Source organism: Diceros bicornis, chromosome 10 (assembly GCF_020826845.1).
Source record: "Diceros bicornis minor isolate mBicDic1 chromosome 10, mDicBic1.mat.cur, whole genome shotgun sequence".
Classification (NCBI taxonomy): Eukaryota; Metazoa; Chordata; class Mammalia; order Perissodactyla; family Rhinocerotidae; genus Diceros; species Diceros bicornis.
The window spans coordinates 12,782,045-12,803,974 of record NC_080749.1 but is presented as its reverse complement, the minus strand read 5'-3'; the positions used below and the strand labels follow the sequence as shown (position 1 = coordinate 12,803,974).

At 34.5% G+C, this 21,930-nt stretch overlaps 1 protein-coding gene across 8 annotated transcripts in view; it reads left to right on the top strand.

Moving 5' to 3' along the window:
* PTPN4 (protein tyrosine phosphatase non-receptor type 4) overlaps positions 1-21,930 on the top strand; it is a 213,629-nt gene that overhangs the window by 113,313 nt on the left and 78,386 nt on the right. For 6 of the 8 annotated variants that reach the window (XM_058548816.1, XM_058548814.1, XM_058548817.1 and 3 more), the window contains 5 exons: positions 3,041-3,085; positions 3,355-3,407; positions 3,776-3,896; positions 6,825-6,912; positions 19,764-19,852. In XM_058548816.1, coding sequence (XP_058404799.1) covers positions 3,041-3,085; positions 3,355-3,407; positions 3,776-3,896; positions 6,825-6,912; positions 19,764-19,852 — 396 coding nt within the window. Of the gene's footprint in view, positions 1-1,674; positions 1,738-3,040; positions 3,086-3,354; positions 3,408-3,775; positions 3,897-6,824; positions 6,913-19,763; positions 19,853-21,930 lie in introns of all 8 variants that reach the window. The other 2 variants (XM_058548821.1, XM_058548818.1) reach the window with 2 other exon arrangements.

The window sequence follows — 21,930 nt, the reverse complement described above, 5'->3', positions numbered from 1 at the left end:
ATCCAAGCTAGTTTGTCTTGAAAAGCAAAGTTGTGTTATATGAATACCCTTTAGTTTAATATTTTGTCAGGTTTTGTTGTTGTTGTTAAATAATCAAAATAAAATCTTTTATCTTAATAAATAATTCTTAGTATAGTAAAACTTTCCCTAATTTTGGATGAACTTCAAGGAAACTACTCTGAATTAATGAAATTTGTGAATTATAAGGCAAAATGCATTTTATTATTTCCTGGTATGTGTAACTTGAAATCAAGTAGCAAAGTATTCCATAGTATATGTTTCATGTAATCACATTTTTAAATGTATAAGAAATATTTGTAATTAAAAGGCCAATCATTTTAAATTGGATTTCTAATGTTTTTAATGTTTATGAAAAGTTTGTTAGCATAAGCAATTAACATATTGTCAATTATAGAGCCATATTCATAATTTACTTCACTCAAAAAAACTGTCTTTGAATTTCTTAATGGAGCTAGAATGTGTTGATTCTTTTATAGACTGTGTTGAAAATATAATCAATGTGTCTCACTGATAATTAAATCAAAATCTCTTCCTGAAGTAGAAGAAAGTAAAATCAAGTTTGGTAGTAATCGAGGAATTAATTTGTGCTCAGTCATCAGTCTAGAAGATTATCTTTGTTTTCACTAGAAATAATGCATTATTTAAAAAATCCTTTATAATGGAATGTCCTCAAGTCTTGATGCTGTTTGGTAAAATGGGATGAATGGATAGTTTTTATTTTATTACCATAGTGTACATCAGTTATTCTCTACCCTGATTACAAATTAGAATTGCTTAGAGGAGATTTCAAACATACTGATGCCTTGGCCACACCCCTAGATAATCTGTTCTAATAGGTCTCAGATGAGACTTGTGCATAGGCAGTACAAGCTTCCCAGGTAATTCTGATATGCAGCCAGGATTAAGAAATACTCCCTGATAACTTCAGTGCTTGGGTAGCCTTACTGCGATGGTCCTGATTAGAAATGACACCCTCGGCCACAATTGCTAAATTTTAAGCTTAAACCCCAAAAACCAGGAAATCTACTACACCTCCTTACCCTGAGATTCCATTTTAGATTAATGATAAAAAGGAATGGACTTAGAGAGCTTCCATCAGATTAAATGTCATTTAGTATTAGCAGGTGCTGGCATCGTTAGAAATGGGGTTTTCTCAGGAGTCGTGAGAATACAAATGACGTTTCTGTCATACGTTTTTAGTGCCTAGGTGTACACAGTGCATAACAAGTGCTTAGTTCATGGTATTAGTTATTATCTGGATTAGAAAATATATATTATTTTTAAAGCTCAAACATGTCGTTTCTATATTTACCTCAGTCATTATTAATCTATCTTAAAGGTCTTAATTGTCTTTAAAAATTGGGCTTTTATCACTCTATTTAGGGCCCCTGGGATACATATACCAGGGAAGTGACATTACTTCCTTTTTGCAGATATAGAAGCTAAGGCTCAGCCAGATTTCAAGTAATTTGCCAAAGATCTCATGCTGATTTAGCTTAGGGCTTGAATTCTGGTTTCCACTCTATCAAACCTTACTGCTTGGTATGTAAATGAAATTCGGCAAAAATAGGTATTATTTGTGTAGGATTAACAATATTATGTCAAGGATATACATGACCTTTCAATCCTAATTAAAAGATTGTTTCCCACCAGGAACCTTTAACTTTCAATTATGAAACCAAGTAGACCAGATAGAAATATGTTGTCTTGGATTGAGTAAGTAGATATATTTGTAATATTATGTATTAAGCCTTGCAAGGAGTTTGTGTACTTTGTTAATATATGAAGCCAGGATATTTGTATCAGCTTTTTAAAAAAATTTTCTAATGAATATCTGATTCTCTGAAAATCTTAATTACATATTTTGATAATTTAAATTTTGTTATTGTCCTCTTTAATGACTTTTAATCAGCCAAATAACTAAAATTTTTAATGATTTTTGACTCTTGGAGTATCTATACTTTTTTTTTTTTTTTAAAGATTTTATTTATTTATTTTTTCCCCAAAGCCCCAGTAGATAGTTGTATGTCATAGCTACACATCCTTCTAGTTGCCGTATATGGGACGCGGCCTCAGCGTGGCCGGAGGAGCGGTGTGTCGGTGCGCACCCGGGATCCGAACCCTGGCCGCCCTCAGCAGAGCGCGCGCACTTAACCGCTAAGCCACGGGGCCGGCCCTATCTATACTTTTTTTAATGGGGTGAAATAAAAATCTTAAAATTCCCTGTTCACTTAAAGACACAAAATTTGCTCTTCTGCCAACATTATACAGGGCATGTGACTTTGCCCAAGCATTGATACATCTATGAGGGAATGACTTTACACACTAGTGGGGACAGAAGGACAATGCCATCTTGTAAGCAACCTCAGCATTCTTGTTATAGAATACTTATATTTTTGTTGCTTTTAAAGGAAATTGGGTACTTGGCAATTCTAATAGTAGAGCAATAGTAGGGAAAGGAACGTCCTTTTTTTCTGATCAAAGAGATCTTTCTTAAATGAAGATAGAAAGGTGCTTTTCTACAGTTAACAGCTTCCTACTGTCTAATGATCAACACCTGGGCCTGTCCTTGCAGCTAGGTTCCTATCTCAGCAGAAAGAATGACTTTCTTTAATTGATCTCTGGTACATTGCTACTGTCAGCTCTCCTATGTCTCTGATTCAAGTTTTCTGTGCTTCCCAGTTCTACTTGCTGCATGCACAAACCTCTGAGTATTTCTCCCCCATATTCTCCCTAGGTCGTGTAACTCTTAAAAATCTTGAGGAGTTTTATAATAGAAACTAGTGGAAACAAGATATTTGAAGTACAAAATTTCATTTATCAAAGAATTTTAAAGATTTGGATTCATGAACTTGTGAAAGCTTATTTTAAAAATATCTTTACATGTGCTAATATGTAGATTATAAAAGCAAATACTTAAGTATTTCAATTTTATTTGTTAATGTAAGTATGCAGTTCGTAAACTCTAAATGTTATAATTCCAGTATGTGCTAACTATCTCTCTCTCTTTTTTTCTAAGGTACCAGTATTTTTTGCAAATTAAACAAGACATTCTTACTGGAAGGTGGGCTATATTAAATTTTTAGTAGTGGGCTTTAAAAATACTTTTAATTCCATATTATTTCAGTAATTCATGATCATTGCAAACAAATTATCTATTGAAAAGTGGTTACCCGTAGCATGAATTTCTTTCATCAGATGAGTTCAGTACTTAATAGTTAAAATGTAAGTCACGTGGAAACTTCAAGTGTGAATAGCATAATATAAATTATAGTGCTTTTGAAATTACTGTGTTTAACTTTGGGATAAGTATTTTCTATTTTGTTTTATTAGATTGCCCTGTCCCTATAATACAGCTGCCCTTTTGGCTTCATTTGCTGTTCAGTGTAAGTATCAACCCACTCTTGGGTCGAATAGCATATGACTGCATGGTCTGTTTTGACAGTACATTGCCTTTAATGTATAAATTCTTTAGACATATGTTACTATACGGAAAAAAGTGACTGCAAGAGAAATGTAATGAAACATCCAACTAGTTAGCAATTACTTTGATTCCTGAAAGAAATTTTTTCTGAAGTTGTTTGAGACCTAGAAGAATGTTAAATGCATTGTTATAACTTGCTTAAATGGTAACAGTAGAAACATGAATATTTTATTTCCAGAAATATAATGGAATTCACGACATTGCTGACTTGGCTATAAAAATTGAAAAATGTGTTTATTAAAGTGTGAATATTTTCCTCCCATTTATTAGCTGAACTTGGAGACTACAGTCAGTCAGACAACTTGCCAGGCTACCTCTCAGATTATTCTTTCATTCCTGATCAACCTCAAGATTTTGAAAAAGAAATTGCAAAATTACATCAGCAACATATGTAAGGATTTGTTTACTTTTCTGCTTATTTGGTAAATTTCTTAATGGCATATTTTATAGAGAAATGTTTTAAATTATTTCTAATGTGATTGTTGTGTTTACTTAATATAGTACAGTTACTATTGTATAAACAGTATGATTGATGTAAAGAAATGTAGGTGATCTCTACTAAAAACAATTCATTGCTTATTTCATAGAATATATGCGGCTTGTTTTCATTTCTGTTAAGAACTATAAAGCTGTTTATAAACAAATTTATTTGCTATTATATCAAGTTGCCAGTTCTGTAAGAAGGAATTTTAGAATATTAGTAGTATATTCATGTTATACAGATCAATCTACTTAGCAATTCTTTCTCAGTTTTTAGCTAAGTGAAAGGAATCATTTCTGTTTGGTGACGAGCCGAGAGGAGAAAAGGAACTTTATGTAATACTAAATTAACAGAAAATAGTCCTGTAGGGATAGCATTTTTTCACTCATAACAGTATTCAACTTTGATATTTTGTGAGTCTAATTTTCTGTGACATTTTTTTTGAGAAAAGATTTATTGCTTTGAATAGAAAGTAACATTGTTTATTGGTTCAGAGTTCAGTTTTGCTTTAACATACAATTCAGAATACTCGTGGAGGCACTAAGGCAGTGTTGCGTGTTGGCTAAGAGTCTGAACTAGAGAGCCAGACTGCCTGGTTTGAAATTGTGGTAAGGTTGCTCACTGTCTTATAACCTTGGCCAAATTGCTCTATGTCTCTGCTTCTCTGTTTCCTTATATGTAAATTATATTTCCTTATATGTAAATAAAAATGTCTACCTGTGGAGTTATTGTAAGGAGTAAGTGAGTTTATATATACAAAGTACTCAGAACAGTGCCTAAAATGGTAAGCACTAAAGAAATATTAACTCTTATTATTAAGGAAGCTTACTTTCATTTGATAATGGCCCATGTATTTAAAATAGGTTGGCAAACTACGTCCTGCTGCCTATTTTTGTATAGCCCACGGGTTAAGAATGGTTTGTACATTTTAAATAAGGTTGAAAAAAAATCAAAAGAATAACATTTTGTGGCATGTAAAATTTTGAGAAATTCCGATGTCAGTTTCCATAAATGAACACTTATTGGATCACAGGTTCCCTCATTCGTCTACATGTTGTCTGTGGCTGCTTTCACATAACAGCAGAGTTGAGTCGTTGCAACAGAGGCCATGTGGCTGGAAAGCCTAAGGTGTTTATTGTCCAGCTCTTTCCAGTAAAAGTTTGCTAACCTCTGATCTAAGATAAGACTAACGAATGAGAATTTTAATAGAATGGCCTAATGTGGTGAGGGGGCTATTTTTGTCTAAAAGTAAATGCCATTTATAGTGAAAATTCTACACATAGCATATCAGAATCAAGGGTTTGAAGATAAACCAGATTTTTAAAAAATTAACCAATAATGAAAAGTCTCTTCTGTAAGGAAGAAGTTTGTAGAAGAAGGTATATATTATATATTTATATTTGGTTTAAAGAAATGATTCCTCAAATCTTTAAACAAAACAAAAGTAGAATCATCCTGGGGCCGGCCCCGTGGCATAGCAGTTAAGTGTGCACACTCCGCTACTGGCAGCCTAGGTTCAGATCCCGGGCGCGCACCGACGCACCGCTTGTTTGGCCATGCTGAGGCGGCATCCCACATACAGCAACTTAGAAGGATGTGCAGCTATGACATACAACTATCCACTGGGGCTTTGGGGAGAAAAAGGGAAAAAAAGGAAGAGGATTGGCAATAGATGTTAGCTCAGGGCCGGTCTTCCTCAGCAAAAAGAGGAGGATTGGCATGGATGTTAGCTCAGGGCTGATCTTCCTCACAAAACAAAAAAAAAAAACGAATCATCCAGTTTAACCTGGGAGGAGGCAGAGTATTTATTTAACGTAATTGAATTTTATAGAAAACTGAAGTATATCGGATTTTTTTTTGAGGAATCCCATTTTTGTGATTATGCATTGGCAGGCTGTTGGCTCCCTTTTCTAGCATCAGTAGTGAATGAAAAGTTCATATCTTTGCTTTTGTAACTTGCTGCTTTTTTGCTCTGCTGTAATCTGATAATATCAGATAACTAAGTTGGTTAGAACTGTATATAATGTAGGATGAAATCTATTTTTAAAGGCTTTGCATTTAGAGCAGTAGTTCTTAAACTTGTGTTCGTAAGAATCACTTGGGATATTTCTTAAATGTAAGTAATTTGGACCCCATCCATTCTATATCAGACTCTATCAAACAGTACTTCTGAAACTATCTGTGATGAAAGACTAGTTTTTCCCAATGTGTCATGGAACAATACTTCTGAAAAATATAGTAAAAATGAATTACTAGCAAAGTAAAATGGAAAAATAAACAAAAACATAAAAAATTAAAAGTCCTTTTTTTTAATCGTTAGATTCAACAGACATAAAATCACTCTGCCAAAGTGCTGTTAAAGACTCTGATACTGTCAATTTCTGTACTTGTTGTGAATCAACACCTGTCTGTGCACCATGCTCTAAGAAGCACTGCTCTGGGCTTGCCTCAGAATCTGCATGTTTCAGAAGTACCCTGTGTGATTTAAATACAGATGTGCTGTATGGACCAAATTTTGAAAAACACTTCTTTCAAGTTATGTCTAAGAGTGAGTGACTTTGTAACAGCAATAAGAACAGCTAGGGACTTGTAAAACTTGGTCATTCTTGTATTTCTGGAAAATAAGAAAATAATTATACAAAATAATAATTTGTGTTACTGAAAATGTATCCTCTGGATAAGTTAGATGGTACTGTACAGAACTAAGAGTAGTAGTTGTGCATGGTGTTTTATAAAAGATTTAGTTAGAATACTGAAGTTTTTCCAGATGAATAGCCCATTTCTAATTTCGCCATATTTGTGATTGACATAATTTTTAACCTGATGATGTCTTTACAGAGGCTTATCTCCTGCAGAAGCAGAATTTAATTACCTGAACACAGCACGTACCTTAGAACTCTATGGAGTTGAGTTCCACTATGCAAGGGTAAGTGAAGAAAACTTACTTTGACGTTGTTGAGTTAGGCTCCATTACTCAGTATCAAAATTTTTTTAATACCCTGATAGGATTAGGCAACAAACAGAATAAGTAGTGAGTGCTGCTGACATAGTTGCACTGAAAATTCTCTCTGAGTATAAGTATTTTCACAACCACTTAAGATGCAATGCCTAATGAGAAGAATAAGTGGAATTTTCATGTTATTTTTCTTCAGTGTAGGCTTTTATGTTATAAAGATAATTTTTGCAGACTATCAGAAACAGTACCTTTAGAATTTTTATTTTACAAAATAAAGGTTAAGTCACAGGAAAAGTAGATTTTTAATATATTTAACTTTTATGATAATTGTTATCATAAAAGATACTTTCACCTCACTGAGGCCTGTTTTACTTCACTTATTTTATTTTCGTCATTCAGTGACATCATCATGAATTTTTATTTCTAAAGCACAAAAGGAAGCATATTAACATATTTTGGTTGTCTCTTTCCCCCTAATCCCTAGTCCCTTTATTAAGATGGAATTTATAATCGCTGGCTTCTCTTATACAATACTCTAACTTTTTTCATTGTCGAAGTTTGCTGCTTCCAAAAGACTGTTATCCTCCTGCCATAAGCATATTTGTGAGTGGCTGTCCTTCATTTGTGTGTCTCTTCATCCACGTTGCTTCTCATGATTTCTTTATCAAGAGGTTATATTCCTTTAGAAGTACCTGGAAAACGGCTGTTCTCCATAACCAGTGAAAAGTGGAATTATAGGTAATCATAGTTGAGTTGGCAATAGGTTTTATATTCTCTTGGGACAAATTGCTGAGCCTAATAAGGATAGCAGCCTGAAAGGGAGTTAAGTTTTCTTTAGATAGTTATTTTGAATTTATTTTAATATCCAAGATATACACAGACAGACAGATAGTGATTTGAAAACTCCATGTAATGGTTCATATCATTTAGGGCCTTACCTGGCCATGTTTTAAGAGAAGAGCATTAGTTCTTATATTTCACAAAGCTTATGTCAACTGCTCCTTTAAAAAACCAAATGACTCATTTTCCTCACATGACTATATCTAGTAATTCTGAGTGTTTATGACTTGGAAATCTGTTCGTCTGATTCCATTTAAAACGTGTGGGTAAGTCTCTTGAACTTTTTAGATTTTATTTATTTATTTATTTATTTATTGGTGAGGAAGATTAGCCCTGAGCTAACATCTGTTGCCAATCGTCCCCCCCCCCGCCTTTTTTTTTTTTTTTTTTGCTGTGGAAGATTGGCCCAGGGCTACCATCCGTGCCCATCTTTTTCTACTTTATATGTGGGACGCCTGCCGCAGCATGGCTTGATGAGCTGTGCGTAGGTCTGTGCCTGGGATCTGAACCTGCGAACCCCGGGCCACTGAAGCAGAGCATGTTAACTTAACCACTATGCCGTGGGGCCAGCCCCATGAGGGCTATTACTTTTGAACATGATTCTCCATATGTAACATAGCCGTCAGTATTTGTGCAGCTAGATTTTTTTTTTTTTTTTTTTTACTGAGGAAGATTTGCCCTAAGCTGACATCCACTGCCAATCTTCCTCTTTTTGTATGTAAGCCGCCACCACAGCATGGCCACTGACAGACAAGTGGTGTAGGTCCGTGCCTGGGAACTGAACCTGGGCTGCGAAAGCAGAGTGCACTGAACTTAACCACTAGACCACCAGGGCTAACCCCCTAGATTTTTTTATTATAATAAAGCTTAAAACTAATGGAACTTTGAATATGTGAACTAAACTATGGTTAACAATAAAAAGACCACTAAATTCAGTTATTTTTGTCCTTAGCAATTTTCTAAGGGTAGTTTAGACTGCTGTCTGCTATCACTGAATGCTATCAATGAAATACAAAGGAGGTTGGACTTTCCTTTTTTAATTTAAGTGACGTGGCTGGATCGTATACATAATTAACCATATTGTTATCTGTTGATTTGATTGAGGTAGGAATTTTTTTGTTGTTTAAATTATTAGATTGTAAAACTCTTTCTCGGAAAGCCATAAATGTAGAGTACCAGATTAAAAGAATTTAAATTTTAAATGGTCAAACTTATTTAAAAGGATATTTCTGTTGAGTGTGGATACGGAGAACTTAAGAAGAAAATGTGCAAATGTTCAGTGAACATGAAGGGAAGTTTTGCAGCGTCAGGAACAAAAAGGACAAACGGTAGAGGGGAGAGGATACATAAGAGAATACTTAAGTTTTGTTTTGTTTGTTTTTTTTTTTTTGTGAGGAGATCATCCCTGTGCTAACATCTGCCAATCCTCCTCTTTTTTTGCTGAGGAAGACTGGCCCTGGGCTAACATCTGTGCCCATCTTCCTCCACTTTATATGGGATGCCGCCACAGCATGGCTTGCCAAGCAGTGCGTCGGTGCGCGCCCGGGATCCGAACTGGCGAACCCCGGGCCGCTGCAGCAGAGCATGTGCACTTAACCGCTTGCGCCACCAGGCTGGCCCCTGAGAATACTTAAGTTTTAATTGAATATCACAAGCAAAATTGCGTTTGAAATAATATTTTATTTTGAAAAGCAAGGTAAGATGTCTTCTCTCTGCCTTCAGAATGCAGGTTGAAAATATCAGAGAGTAGAACCAAATTATTTATAGCAATCTGCAAAATACAAATAAGTCTTAAGAGAATTCATTGTGGTGTATCTATTATGTGCCTTGCACAGTGTTGGCACTAAGGATTACGTAGTGAACAAAACATCGATTATCCCTGCCCTCGTGGAACTGACAGGATAGTGGGGGAGAAGGAAATGGAACATGTATTAACAAATATGTGAGGATATGAAGGGGAAAGTATAGAATGCTATGCGATCACATGGCAGACATCTAATCCATCTAAGAAGGGAAGTCTTCTTAGAAGAAGTACTGTAGTCCCCACTTATCCATGGGGCATATGTTCCAAGACCCCCAGTGGGTGCCTGAAACCATGGATAGTATCAAGCTCTGAAGTATACTGTTTTTTCTTGTGCATACATACCTATGATAAAGTTTAATTTATAAGTGAGGCACAATAAGAGATTAACAACAATAACTAATAAGAAAATAGAACAATTATAACAATATACTGTAATAAAGTTACCATAGTTCTTAGCAACTGCAACATAACGATTTTTTTTCTCTCCTTAGTAAGTCGAGAACTTGCACTTTCTCACTTAAAGGAAGCAGTTTACAGCTTCTCTTTGGCATAACCGAATTGCCAGCCTCACTACTCTTGTACTTTGGGGCCATTATTAAGTAAAATAATGGTGACTTGAACACTAGCACTGTGATACCATGACAGTCAATCTGATAACCCAGACGGCTACTAAGTGACTAACAGGCTGGTAGCGTGTACAGTGTGGATCCACTGGACAAAGGGATGATTCACATCCCGGCCAGACGGAATGGGTTGGTGCGAGATTCGATCGTGCTACTCAGAACGGCAGGCAATTTAAAACTTATTAATTGTTTATTTCTGGCATATTCCATTTAATATTTTTGGGCCGTGGTTGACTGCAGCAACTGAAACCACAGAAAGTGAAACCATGGATAAGGGGGAGACCACTGTAATTTACTGAAGCCAGAAGTATGAATAAGAATTAGCCAAGAGAGTGGTCTTCACTGTAGAGCCATCAGCATGAATGAAGACTTGAAATCAAAAGAGAACATGGCATATTTGAGAAAATTAAAACATTTAGTTTGTCTAGAAGATTGTATGAATATGGGAAAAGGGAATTGTAGAAGTAAAGAATGGATGACAACTTCAGGATAAAAAGGAAAGAAAAAAGATTTGCGGGAAGGGAGCAGGAGCAGGAGGATATTTTGTTTTTTAAAATAACATATAGTAAATGGATTTTTTTTTAGTGTTCATTTGTATGAGTTTTAACACATGTATGGATTCATGTAACCACTACCACAGTCAGAATACAGAACAATTTCTTGACCCCCAAAAAAGCTCATGCTGCCCCCTTGTAGTCCAACCTTCTTCTTACCCCTAATCCCTGGAAACCACTAATCTATTCTCCAACTCTATAGTTTTATCTTTTCCAAAATGTCTCATAGATGGAATCCTACAGTATGTAACTGTTTGAGACTGGCTTCTTTTACTGACAGTAATCATGTGAGATTTAGCCAAGTCATTGTGTGTTTCAATTGTTCATTCCTTTTTACTGCTGAATAGTATTCCATTATATAGATGTACCACGGTTTGTTTATCCATTCACCCATTGAAAGACATCTGGGTTGTTTCCCAGTATTTTTTTTTATTATTATTATTATTAAGAGACCCACTGCAACCATTCATTTACAGGTTTTTGTGTGAATTTAAGTTCTCATTTCTGTAGGATAAAAATCCCAGAGTGGGAGTTCTGGGTCATATAGTAAGTGTATATTTAGCTTTGTATGAAACTGCCGAACTGTTTTCTAGAGTGACTGAACCAATTTCTATCCCTACCAGCAATATCTGCAAATTCCAAATGTTACACTTCCTTTTTAGCATGTGGTACTGTCTGTTTTGTTTCTTTTTAAACTTTTCTAATAGGTACATTTTATCTCGTATGGTTTTACTTTGCATTTCCCTAATGACTAATGTTGTTGAGCATCACATCTTCTTTGATGAATGTCTATTCAAGTGTTTTGTCCATTATTTAGTTTGGTTGTTTATTTTTTTACTCTCGTGTTTTAAGAATTCTTCATATATTCTAGATACATATTTTTTTGTTGGATATGTGATTTGTAAATATTTTCTCCTGATCTTTGGTTTGCCCTTTTATGCTCTTAACAATGTCTTTCACAGAGCAAAAGAAAGTAATAGATTCTAATATCCCTTATTCAGTCACTGATAGAACAGACAGTCTAAAAATCAGCAAGATATAGATTTTAACAATACAGTCAGCAAACTTGACTTAATTGATCCATATAGAATACTGTATTCAACAATTTCTCATTGTTTTCAAACATAGAGAATATAATTTCTGACCACAATGCAGTTAAGCTAAAAACAATAACAGAAAGATAACTTCAAAAATCCTCCAAATATTTGGAAATTAAGAAATACACTTCTAAATAAGCCATGGATACAAATACTGTCTTTATTTTTCCTCAACACTCTCTGTGCTTTGCTCTCAGACGCTCAGCTATAAAGAATAACAATTATTTACCCCTGAGTTTGTGGTTAGGATCAGTTGATGAAATAGTAGATACCAAAGTAATCTTGAAAATATAAAATAATTTGAACATATTAAATTAATATCAAGGAACATTGTGGGAGCTAAATTTAAATTTTTGTAAAGAATTTCTGACTTCTTAGAATGGAAAAAGCACTGTCTCTGGAGTAATTGGTGGCCTAATTAAAGTGTCTTAACATGTTAAATGAATGGTTTGAGGGCTCACTAAACACCTATCATCTTTACTAGAAAAGCAATCAATGAATATTTATTAAGCTATGAGAAGAGAATAAAAGAACATAATAGAGCTATAAGATCTCTATGCCATGGATCTGCAAGTTCAATATCTGTTTTATAAGGATGTTAGTATAATGTAAACTCTGTGTTTGCCTAAGAAACTGATTCCTAGTTATCTAAATGTAAATGTAATCACAGAAGGCTTGGCTTCAGGTTTTTAGTTAGGAATAGGATGCTCTAAATTAATCCTAAAACAATTCTTCCCAAGTTTTAGGCTTAATTGTGAATATCTTATTTCCGTAGGTATTTGTAATAATGATGAAGATAATCCTACTGAAAAATAACTTTTGCCCTTCAAAGTTTCAAGAAAAGGAAAGCTTAATGATGCTATTTTGATTATTCATTCATTCAGTGAATATTTATTGAGCACCTTCTATGTTCCAAGTCCTGTTTATAGACACCGTGGATACAGCAGTGAGTAAAGTAGATAAAATCCAACCCTCATGAAGCTTGCATTCTGGTGGGCAAGGCAGACTATAAACAAATAACTGAATACATCAGAGTACATAGTGTGTAATTCTACGGAGGTATAGTTCAGTAACAGGCAAAATACTAGTCTATATCATATACCAACGGAAGTCAGAAGAGCAGTCACCTCTGGAGCAGTGTTATTAGCTGGGAGGCCCATGAGGGAGCCTTCTGGGATTTTGAAAATGTATATATTGGTTTGTGGTGGTTACATAGAAGTGTATATATGTATGTGTATGCATGCATATAAAATTTTGATTTGTGCATTTTATTATATTTACATTATACTCAATTTTTTAGTAATTAATTAAATATGTAATATATCAGATAGTGATATATGTTAAGGAGAAAAGTTAAGCTGAGAAAGGGGATTGAGACAACCAAAAATGAGGTGTCAGGAAAGGCCTCACGGAGAAGATGAACAGACCTAAAGGCATCATGCAGATATCTTGGAGGACAATGTACACAGAGGAAACAGCAACGAAAGGCCATGAAATAGTGTGCTTAGCACTTCAAGGAACAGCAAAGAGACCAGTCTGGCTGGTGCAGTGAAAGCTAGGAGGGAGAGTATTGAGGTCAAGGTGGACCAGGGCTTTATAAGACATTTTAAAGACTGGCTTTTAATTATAAACAAGCCTATTAGGGGGCTTGAGGAGATAAAAGACATGGTGTGATTTACATTTTTAAAGGATAACCATGGCTGCTGTTTTGGGAGTATTCTATAAGGCCCTAGGGGCAGAGACCAGCTAAGAGACTATTACAGTGATCCAGGTAAGGGATACTGGTGGTTGTAGTAGTTGGGTAGTGAAAAGTAATCAGGTTCTTATATATTTTGAATATGGAAGTGACAGCGTTTACTGATGTATTGGCAATCGGATGTGAGAGAAAAAGGATTCAGGAATGATTCCCAAGTTTTTGGCCTGAACGACTAGAAAGGTAGAGTAACTATTCACTAAGTTCGGAAAGACCAGAGGGAAGCAAGTTTGGGAGAGTGGGTCAGGAATTAGTCTTGGAACATGTTAAATTTTATAAGACTTGTACAAATCAAATGAAGAAGGGCAGGCAATTCAGTATCGTCATGGTCCACGTAATGACATTTTGGTCAACAACAGACTGCATATGCAACACTGATCCCATAAGATTAGTACCGTAGTCTACAGCCATACCACTCTGAATGCGCCTAATCTTGGAAGCTAAGCAAGGTCAGGCCTGGTTAGTACTTGGATGGGAGATTAGTACCATATAGCCTAGGTGTGTAGTAGGCTATACCTTCTAGGTTTGTGTAAGTACACTCTGATGTTCACACAACGACAAAATCGCCTAACGACACATTTCTCTGAACGTATCCCTGTCGTTAAGTGACACACGAGTGTATGTGGAACTGGAGTTCAGAGGAGAGATCTGGACTAGAGATATACGTTTGGGAATTGTCAGCTTGCAGATAATGCTTAAAGCTATGAGATGAGCTGAGAGAGCACTGAGGGAACATATGCAGTAGATATTGAAGAGAAGAGGTCCTCAGAGCTGGGATACTTCAAAGTTTAGAGGTGAGAGAAATGAAGAAGAACCTGGAAAGGAAACCAAGAAGATGCAGCCATGTAGATAGAAAGAAAGCTTTTCTTTCTGTTAAAAACACATGGGTGTTTTTGAAGCCAAGTGAATCAGGTATGATCAACTATGTCAAATGAGAACTGACTTAGAAATTTGGAAGTCATTGGTGACCTTGTAAGCGCGGTTTTAGAGTTTTGGAGGTAAGAGCAGAGGCTGTTTAGAGAGTGTTCAAGAAGGACTGTGAGGACAGTAATTTTGAGAGATTTACCTGTACAGGACATAGATAATAACAGGAAACACCTATATAACATTTACTAAGTGCCTGACACCTTTCTTAAGGCTTTATATATATTAATCTCATTTAATCCTTACAACAGCCCTGTGAGATAAGAGTATTATCATCTCCACTTTACAGCTGAGGAAAATGAAACAGACAAGTTAAGTATTGACCATATGATATCTATTTCTGTATTTAAGAACCGATTTATAGCTTCTTCCAAGACTTTGTTTTTAACCTGCACATATTTGAAGATTTTTTGACAGACTGGTTAGAATAATCAAATAATTTAAAAACATAATCCCTTGAAACAGAGAAAAGGATCTCTTCTCTCAGAATGGAGCTATATATATGACTTCATCTGTGTCACCTTATAATATTCAGGTCACACAGTGATTTTCCATAATTCTGCTATGTGCTTTCACTCATCATGACCTGTCTAGACACAGCGTTTTTTTGTTCATTTTTCTTTTTGTTTTTTTTTTTGTATCAGGCATCTTTATGAAAATATCAGTAGATCATTACTTGTATTCATTTTCACTGAATAATTTGTTTGAGCTGACATATACTGTTAACACCTATGTAAGGCACACATTTTTTTAATCTTTACTGAATGTATATTATGCCTAACTTTATGCCTGACTACATTAAAAATATACAAGAGGAAAAAACATAAAGTAAAGGGTAAAAGAGAAAATAATTTCAACATATATGAAAGAAAAGTTTTTTAATATTCATATTTTTTAAAGAGTTCCGAACCACAAAGCAATAATTTTTAAAAACATGTAATTAAAAATATAGGAAAAACAGATGAGCATTTAACAGGAGCAATACAAATGACCAGTATTATGAAAAATTGCTTATTTTCCCGAATACTCTAAAACATAACAATGAAAACAACAACGAGATACCAGTTTTATTAGATTAGCAAAAATTCAAAGGATTAAAAGTATCCATTTTTGGTCAGAGTATGGAAAGTGGACATTCTGATACATTGTTGAAATATAACTTGGTATTACCCTTTTGGAGTGCAAATATTAATATGAGTATAATTTTTGGTCACTTCCATTCCTCAGACTCTATCCTTTAAAATATTTATAGAGATGTTTTAAATAGTGCGTTCAAGGATTTTTATTACAGCATTGTTTGTAATACTGAAAAATTAGAAATACTCTAAATGAATCAACAGAGAAATGATTAAGAAATTGTGATAAATCTATATTTTTGAATACTATGCAGCAGTTAAAATTGATGAATTATCAAGTGTATGTATTGATATGAAAAGATGTCCACAAGATGCTAAGTGTAAAAGAAAAATTGCGGAATAATATATCCCAGTTTTTGTTGATTAAGGAAATTGTGTAGTTATATATAATATGTATTTATATTTTGTATAAAAATAAAGATCTAGAAGAGTATACACCAAAATGTTAATAGTGGCTGTCTCTGGGGAATGAGGCAGAGAAGGTGAGGAGTGCTCTTCGACTTCTTACTTGATATTTCTGTATTGTTTTGAAAATTTTTTTATAATTAAGAAAATTATTTTAATAGCTGCCCCATACCACTTAAAATTAATGTTGCTCCCATCTACAACACCATAAGGGTTTGTGTTGTACCCTTAACAAGTGACAATAGAGAGGCTGGAATATTTAAGTAGTGTTAGCTAATTAGTTTGTGTATTGAGCAGTGGTCTCCAAAGGAATGGATGTTAGGACAATGTACAGGGGAACGTGAGATGAACAATTGAGGTAGAACATCTATTCATATTCATCCTAAATCTCATGTTTTTACATTCCTATTTTTAACCTATTGTAAAATAAAACAGATGCAAGCATGTCTATCTTAGTGAACGTCTGCAACTACCACCCAGGTCAAGCAGTAGAATTTAGCCATCCATTCCAGAAACCCTCTTTGTACCCTGTCCCAATAACAGCCCCTTCCTACATGGTATCTTTTTTTGGCTTTATCATCCAAGTGTGCCTTCCTAGATACCATGGCTTGGTCTTGCTTTTTGTTTGTTTTAACAAGAGAACTTTAAATTTCTTTTAATCCCTCCTTCCCTCCTTCCTTTACTCTTCCTTAGAACTTTCTTGTTAAGGAACTGGACCATTTTACTTGTAGTTTCTCAGTCAGGATTTTGCTGATCACATATTCATGGTGCACTTCAACATGTTCTGCTGTCCTGTGTATTTCCTGCAGATTGGCAGCTTGATCTAGAAGCAAGATCAGATTAGAGATTGTGTTCTTTGTTGTGTTCTTTTACCAGGAAGCACATAATGTCTGGTTTTCACTTTTTTTTTTAATGTTAGCAGTCATTAATGCTCAGTGCCTGGATCCTTTAATTCATTGGAGGCTGCAAGATAGAAATATCCTAATTCTGTCTTTTTGTTTTTATTTATTAGCTGGAATAATTTTATAGGGAGTCGCTTCCCTTCTTTTATTATTTGATTACCCAGTAGTACAGTTCATATAGGAAAGGCAGGGAAAGTATTTGATTCTTTCCTTTTATTTGCCCTGTTTTCAAGGTAATGAATTGCTTCCCTGCTGTCCTAAGAAGATATACAAATATATTTTTAAAATAATATCATTATGAATTCATGGATTAAACATTTTTGATAGGTTGCAATATATTATAATTCTTTTCGTTATTGAAGCTCAAATTGTGCCGTGTCTGGCGAGTGGGAGTCTTCTTTTGGCCCTTAAGTCCTTTTGACATGACGTTTGTAGTCTTTGATATGCTCTCTAGTATTTTAAGATGTTTAGGGCTCATCTTGTCTATTTTCAAGATGCCACAGAACGGCGATCAGCTGTTTCTTCAAGAAGCCCTGGTTTCTTTTGAGGGAAAATGATATTTCAAAATCTCAGTGTGTGTTAAGAATGCTCATTCCTACTGGTTTGCTCATTGTTTCTAGGCCTCTTAAGTGTATAGAGTTGAAATCTATATTTGTTTCTACATATCTATATTGAGATAAACAGAATATTTTGATTCTTAGAAGGTCTCAAGGGATTCTAGAATTAGAATATCCCATAATTAAATATTTGTTTTTATCCCACACTACACTTAAAACAGTAATTCTAATATCACCACATCAATTATTACTGTTAAAATTTTTTTTGTAAATATTACCTTCTTTTCCCTTGATTTTTTTTTACAGTTGCTCTAAATTTACATTGTCAGATCATATAGCCACTGCATACTATAATCTCTCCCTTTTGGTCATCATTTAATCTTAGTTCCATAGGTAACAATATATTTAAAGCTCATCACAAGTTTTTATAATCAGACAGTATGAAACATATTCTCTATAGTATGACTGGCTAAGTGTAAGCATATTACCATCGGAAATCAACTAAGAAAGGCTGCACACACTTCTGTGTCCTATAGCTGAACCCAGATGGAGCAGGATTGTAGGATTGGTAGCAGCTAATTACCTTAGCTGCTCCCTACCTGATCATCCTAACAATAATTTGAGGGTTCCCTGTATTTGTTTTATCCATTGTCTCTGAACTTGTGTCTGTTGAATTTACTTCTCTTTCTACCTCCACATGGAACTTTCTCTTTTGTGTGTAGTTTGGGCTGTGGTTTTCTGTAATTTTTTTTTCTCCGTAAATCTGATTTTATCCTCTTATGTCTTTCAGATTCCTCAAAATGTATGGTCCATTGAGTGCATACCTTCAAGTGTTATGGATTGCTTTCAAGTGTTATAGACTCTTTCTATTTTCATATATCTTCTCTGATGTTTTTTATGAGATTGGGAGCAGAAGGAGTAAAAGGAGCATATATTAAGTCTGCCATCTTTTAGGCTCAGTCTGCCATCTTGGTCCAAACTTCTAATTGATGTCCTCTAAAAAATGATTTAAGACTCTGAAAATAGTGTGCAGTGGTGCTGATTATTGCTAAACAAAATGAGCAGCTACACAAATTAATAATACACTGTTGTATTTGGCCACTTATTATACATTATCCTACCTAACAGGTTAATATAATAAGACTTTATTTAATTAGAAATTATTGAAACTACATTTTAAAGGGTTTTTTCTAGGGAGACATTTATAAAATCTTGATTATATTTCATCAAGTATTTCTATCTTCTGAGCAAATGAATGATGGGCAGTAAAAGCATTATTGCTATATTAGTTTAACTGTAGAATGTTTCAAATCAAGAAGCAAAACTATTTCAGGGCCGGCCCCGTGGCTTGGCAGTTGAGTGCGCACGCTCCGCTGCTGGCAGCCCCGGTTCGGGTCCCGGGCGCGCACCGACCACCGCTTCTCCGGCCATGCTGAGGCCGCGTCCCACATACAGCAACTAGAAGGATGTGCAGCTATGACATACAACTACCTACTGGGGCTTTGGGGGAAAAATAAATAAATAAAATTATTTAAAAAAAAACCTATTTCAAGGTTGATTAGCATCTGAGAAAACTATTTTAGTTCCATACATTTTCTCAGTAGTGCAGATTAGCTATTCAAGTTGGATCAGTTAGTATGACAACTCTCACTCATTCATCAAAGCACAATTTAAATTTTCTTCTCTGGAGTCTTCCAACTCTCCAATAATTGTTCCCCACTCTATAATCCCATGATATTTTCATTATGTTAATTATAGGACTTCTCATTATACTGGAAATATTATTGTATTACAGGTTACCCTTCACCAAATGCTGAACTACTCCGTGTTTTATTCACTTTTGCAATCCTAGTGCCGTATTTACAAAGTGATTGGATCCTAATAGTTTTAGAAATGGATGAATACTGCCTCATCATTCTACAAGATGAGAAGACCTTTGATTTTTTAATCTCAAAGAGTCAGTCCAAGTTATAAACTATGGGAAATCCTGAGATCATTTTTGCTTTAGAGTAATGAATTTTAATAATGCAAAATTTAACTTTGATTTGAAGTATGTCATTTATTTTATGAGGTAAAAATTACCATATGGGTTTGTAAATATTATGCAATTATGTGCTGCCTTTGAAAATGTCACATTGTTTAGAAAAAAATCTAATCCTGTTTTTTAAATTTATCTTGAACAACGAAAGCCAAGTATTTTAGATTTGTCATTTTCTTTTTTTGAAGGATCAAAGTAACAATGAAATTATGATTGGAGTGATGTCAGGAGGAATTATGATTTATAAGAACAGGGTACGAATGAATACCTTTCCATGGTAAGAACTTATATCAGTACCTTTGCTTTTACCATTATATTACCAAATATAATAATTCATATTAAAGAAATTTGCTGTTGAACTATATTAATGTTGTCATGCAGCTTTATCCCACTTACTTGGAATCTGCTAGAAGATACCAAAATAATTGAATTATTTCAAAAACTGCTTAGCTTATAGAAAATACTACTTTACAAATTTTTATCTTAGAGAATCTCTAAATTTTTACTATAGTATAATAGCTAATATTATCGTGTTTACTCTGTATCTTGCACCATGCTAATTACTTTAAATATAGTATTTCACTTAAATGCATTCAGTGGGGTGCTAGTTTATTATTTGGAACATGGGCATGATTGCCCCCACAAAGACCCCCTATCACAGTGGTTTAAATTGATGTTAGGAACGTATGTTGGCTCCGTGGGGTTTACAACTCATGTTTCTTTTGTCTGATTACTCTGCTGTCCTTAGCACGTTGTACTTGTCCTCATTGTCCAGGGTGACTCACCCACCATCACTTCTGTATCCCAGAAAGAGGAAAAAGGTGAAGTAGCATTTGCTACTTCCCTTTAAGGGGATAACTTGAAAATCGTAAAAATCACATTGATCATAACTCTTGTGTATATATAGTATAACTAACTCAGGTTTTTTAAAATAAACACAGTGATTTTCTTTAGGGAAAGAAACAAATATAAAAGAAATACATTGTATTAATCTGTTTCTCTTTATATCTCCTAAACGATTTGATCCTGATTTTTATTTAATAAGTGTTTGTAATTAGTCACTTTAACAACAGTTCAATAGAAATATAAATGGCACAAGCAATTATTTTAGAAAATTTGCACAACTTTGTTAAAAAAATAAAGATAAATTACCTAGGTAGGTTCACAAAAACATGAACCATAAAATAAAAAATTGAGGAAATGAACTTCATCAAAATTATAGTCTTTTGTAAAATATATATTTGATAAAGGACTAATCAAGAATATATAAAGAACTCTTACAGCTCAGTAATAAGAAGACAACCTAATTAAAAAGAACAGGCAAAATATTTGAATAGACACTTAACTGAAGAAGATACACAAATGGCAAATGAGCACATGAAAAGATGCTCAGTCATCATTAAATGCAAATTAAAACCACAGTGAACTATTACTCTATACCCACTAGAATAGCTCCAATTAAAAAGAATAACAATACCAAGTGATGACAAGGAAGCAGAGCACCTAGAAATCTCATACATTGCTGAGGGGAATGCAAACTAGTACACCAACTTTGGAAAACAGTTGGGTAGTTTCTTTAAAGTTAAACCTAGGTCTACCATATAATCTAGCAGTTCTGTTCCTAGACATTTTCCCAAGGGAAATGAAAACATGAGTTCATATAAAGATTTACACACTAATGTTCATAGCTACATTATTCATAATAGCACAAAACGGAATTCCAAATGTTCATCAGTTGATGAAAAGATAAGCAAGTTATGATATATCTACACAATGGAATACTGTTCAGCAATAAAAAGAAATGAACTAGTGATACACTAAACCCTATAGATGACTCTACTCTCAAAACATTATGTTAAGTATAAGAAGCCAGACACAAAAGACTACATACTCATTGTTTCTATGTATATGAAATTCTAGGAAACATAAATTATAGAGACAGCAGACCGGTGGTTGCCAGGGACTGAAAGTGGAAAGAGGTGATTGATGGCACCAAGGGAACATTTTGAGGTGATTCAAATGTTACTTGGTAATATTTGTGGGTGGTAGTTACACAACTGAATACATTTGTCAAAACTCATTGAATTGTTCACCTAAAATCGGTATACAGTCATGGTCCACATAATGACATTTCGGTCATGACGAACAACATACACAACAGTGGTCCCGTAAGATTTGTACCAAATAGCCTAGGTGAGTAGTAGGCTGTACCATCTAGGTTCGTGTAAGTACTCGATGATGTTCACACCATGATGAAATCGCCTAAAGACACATTTCTCAGAATGTATCCCTGTCATTTAAGCAAGGCATGATAGTATTTCATTGTGTATTTAAATTATACCTCTGCAAAGCTCA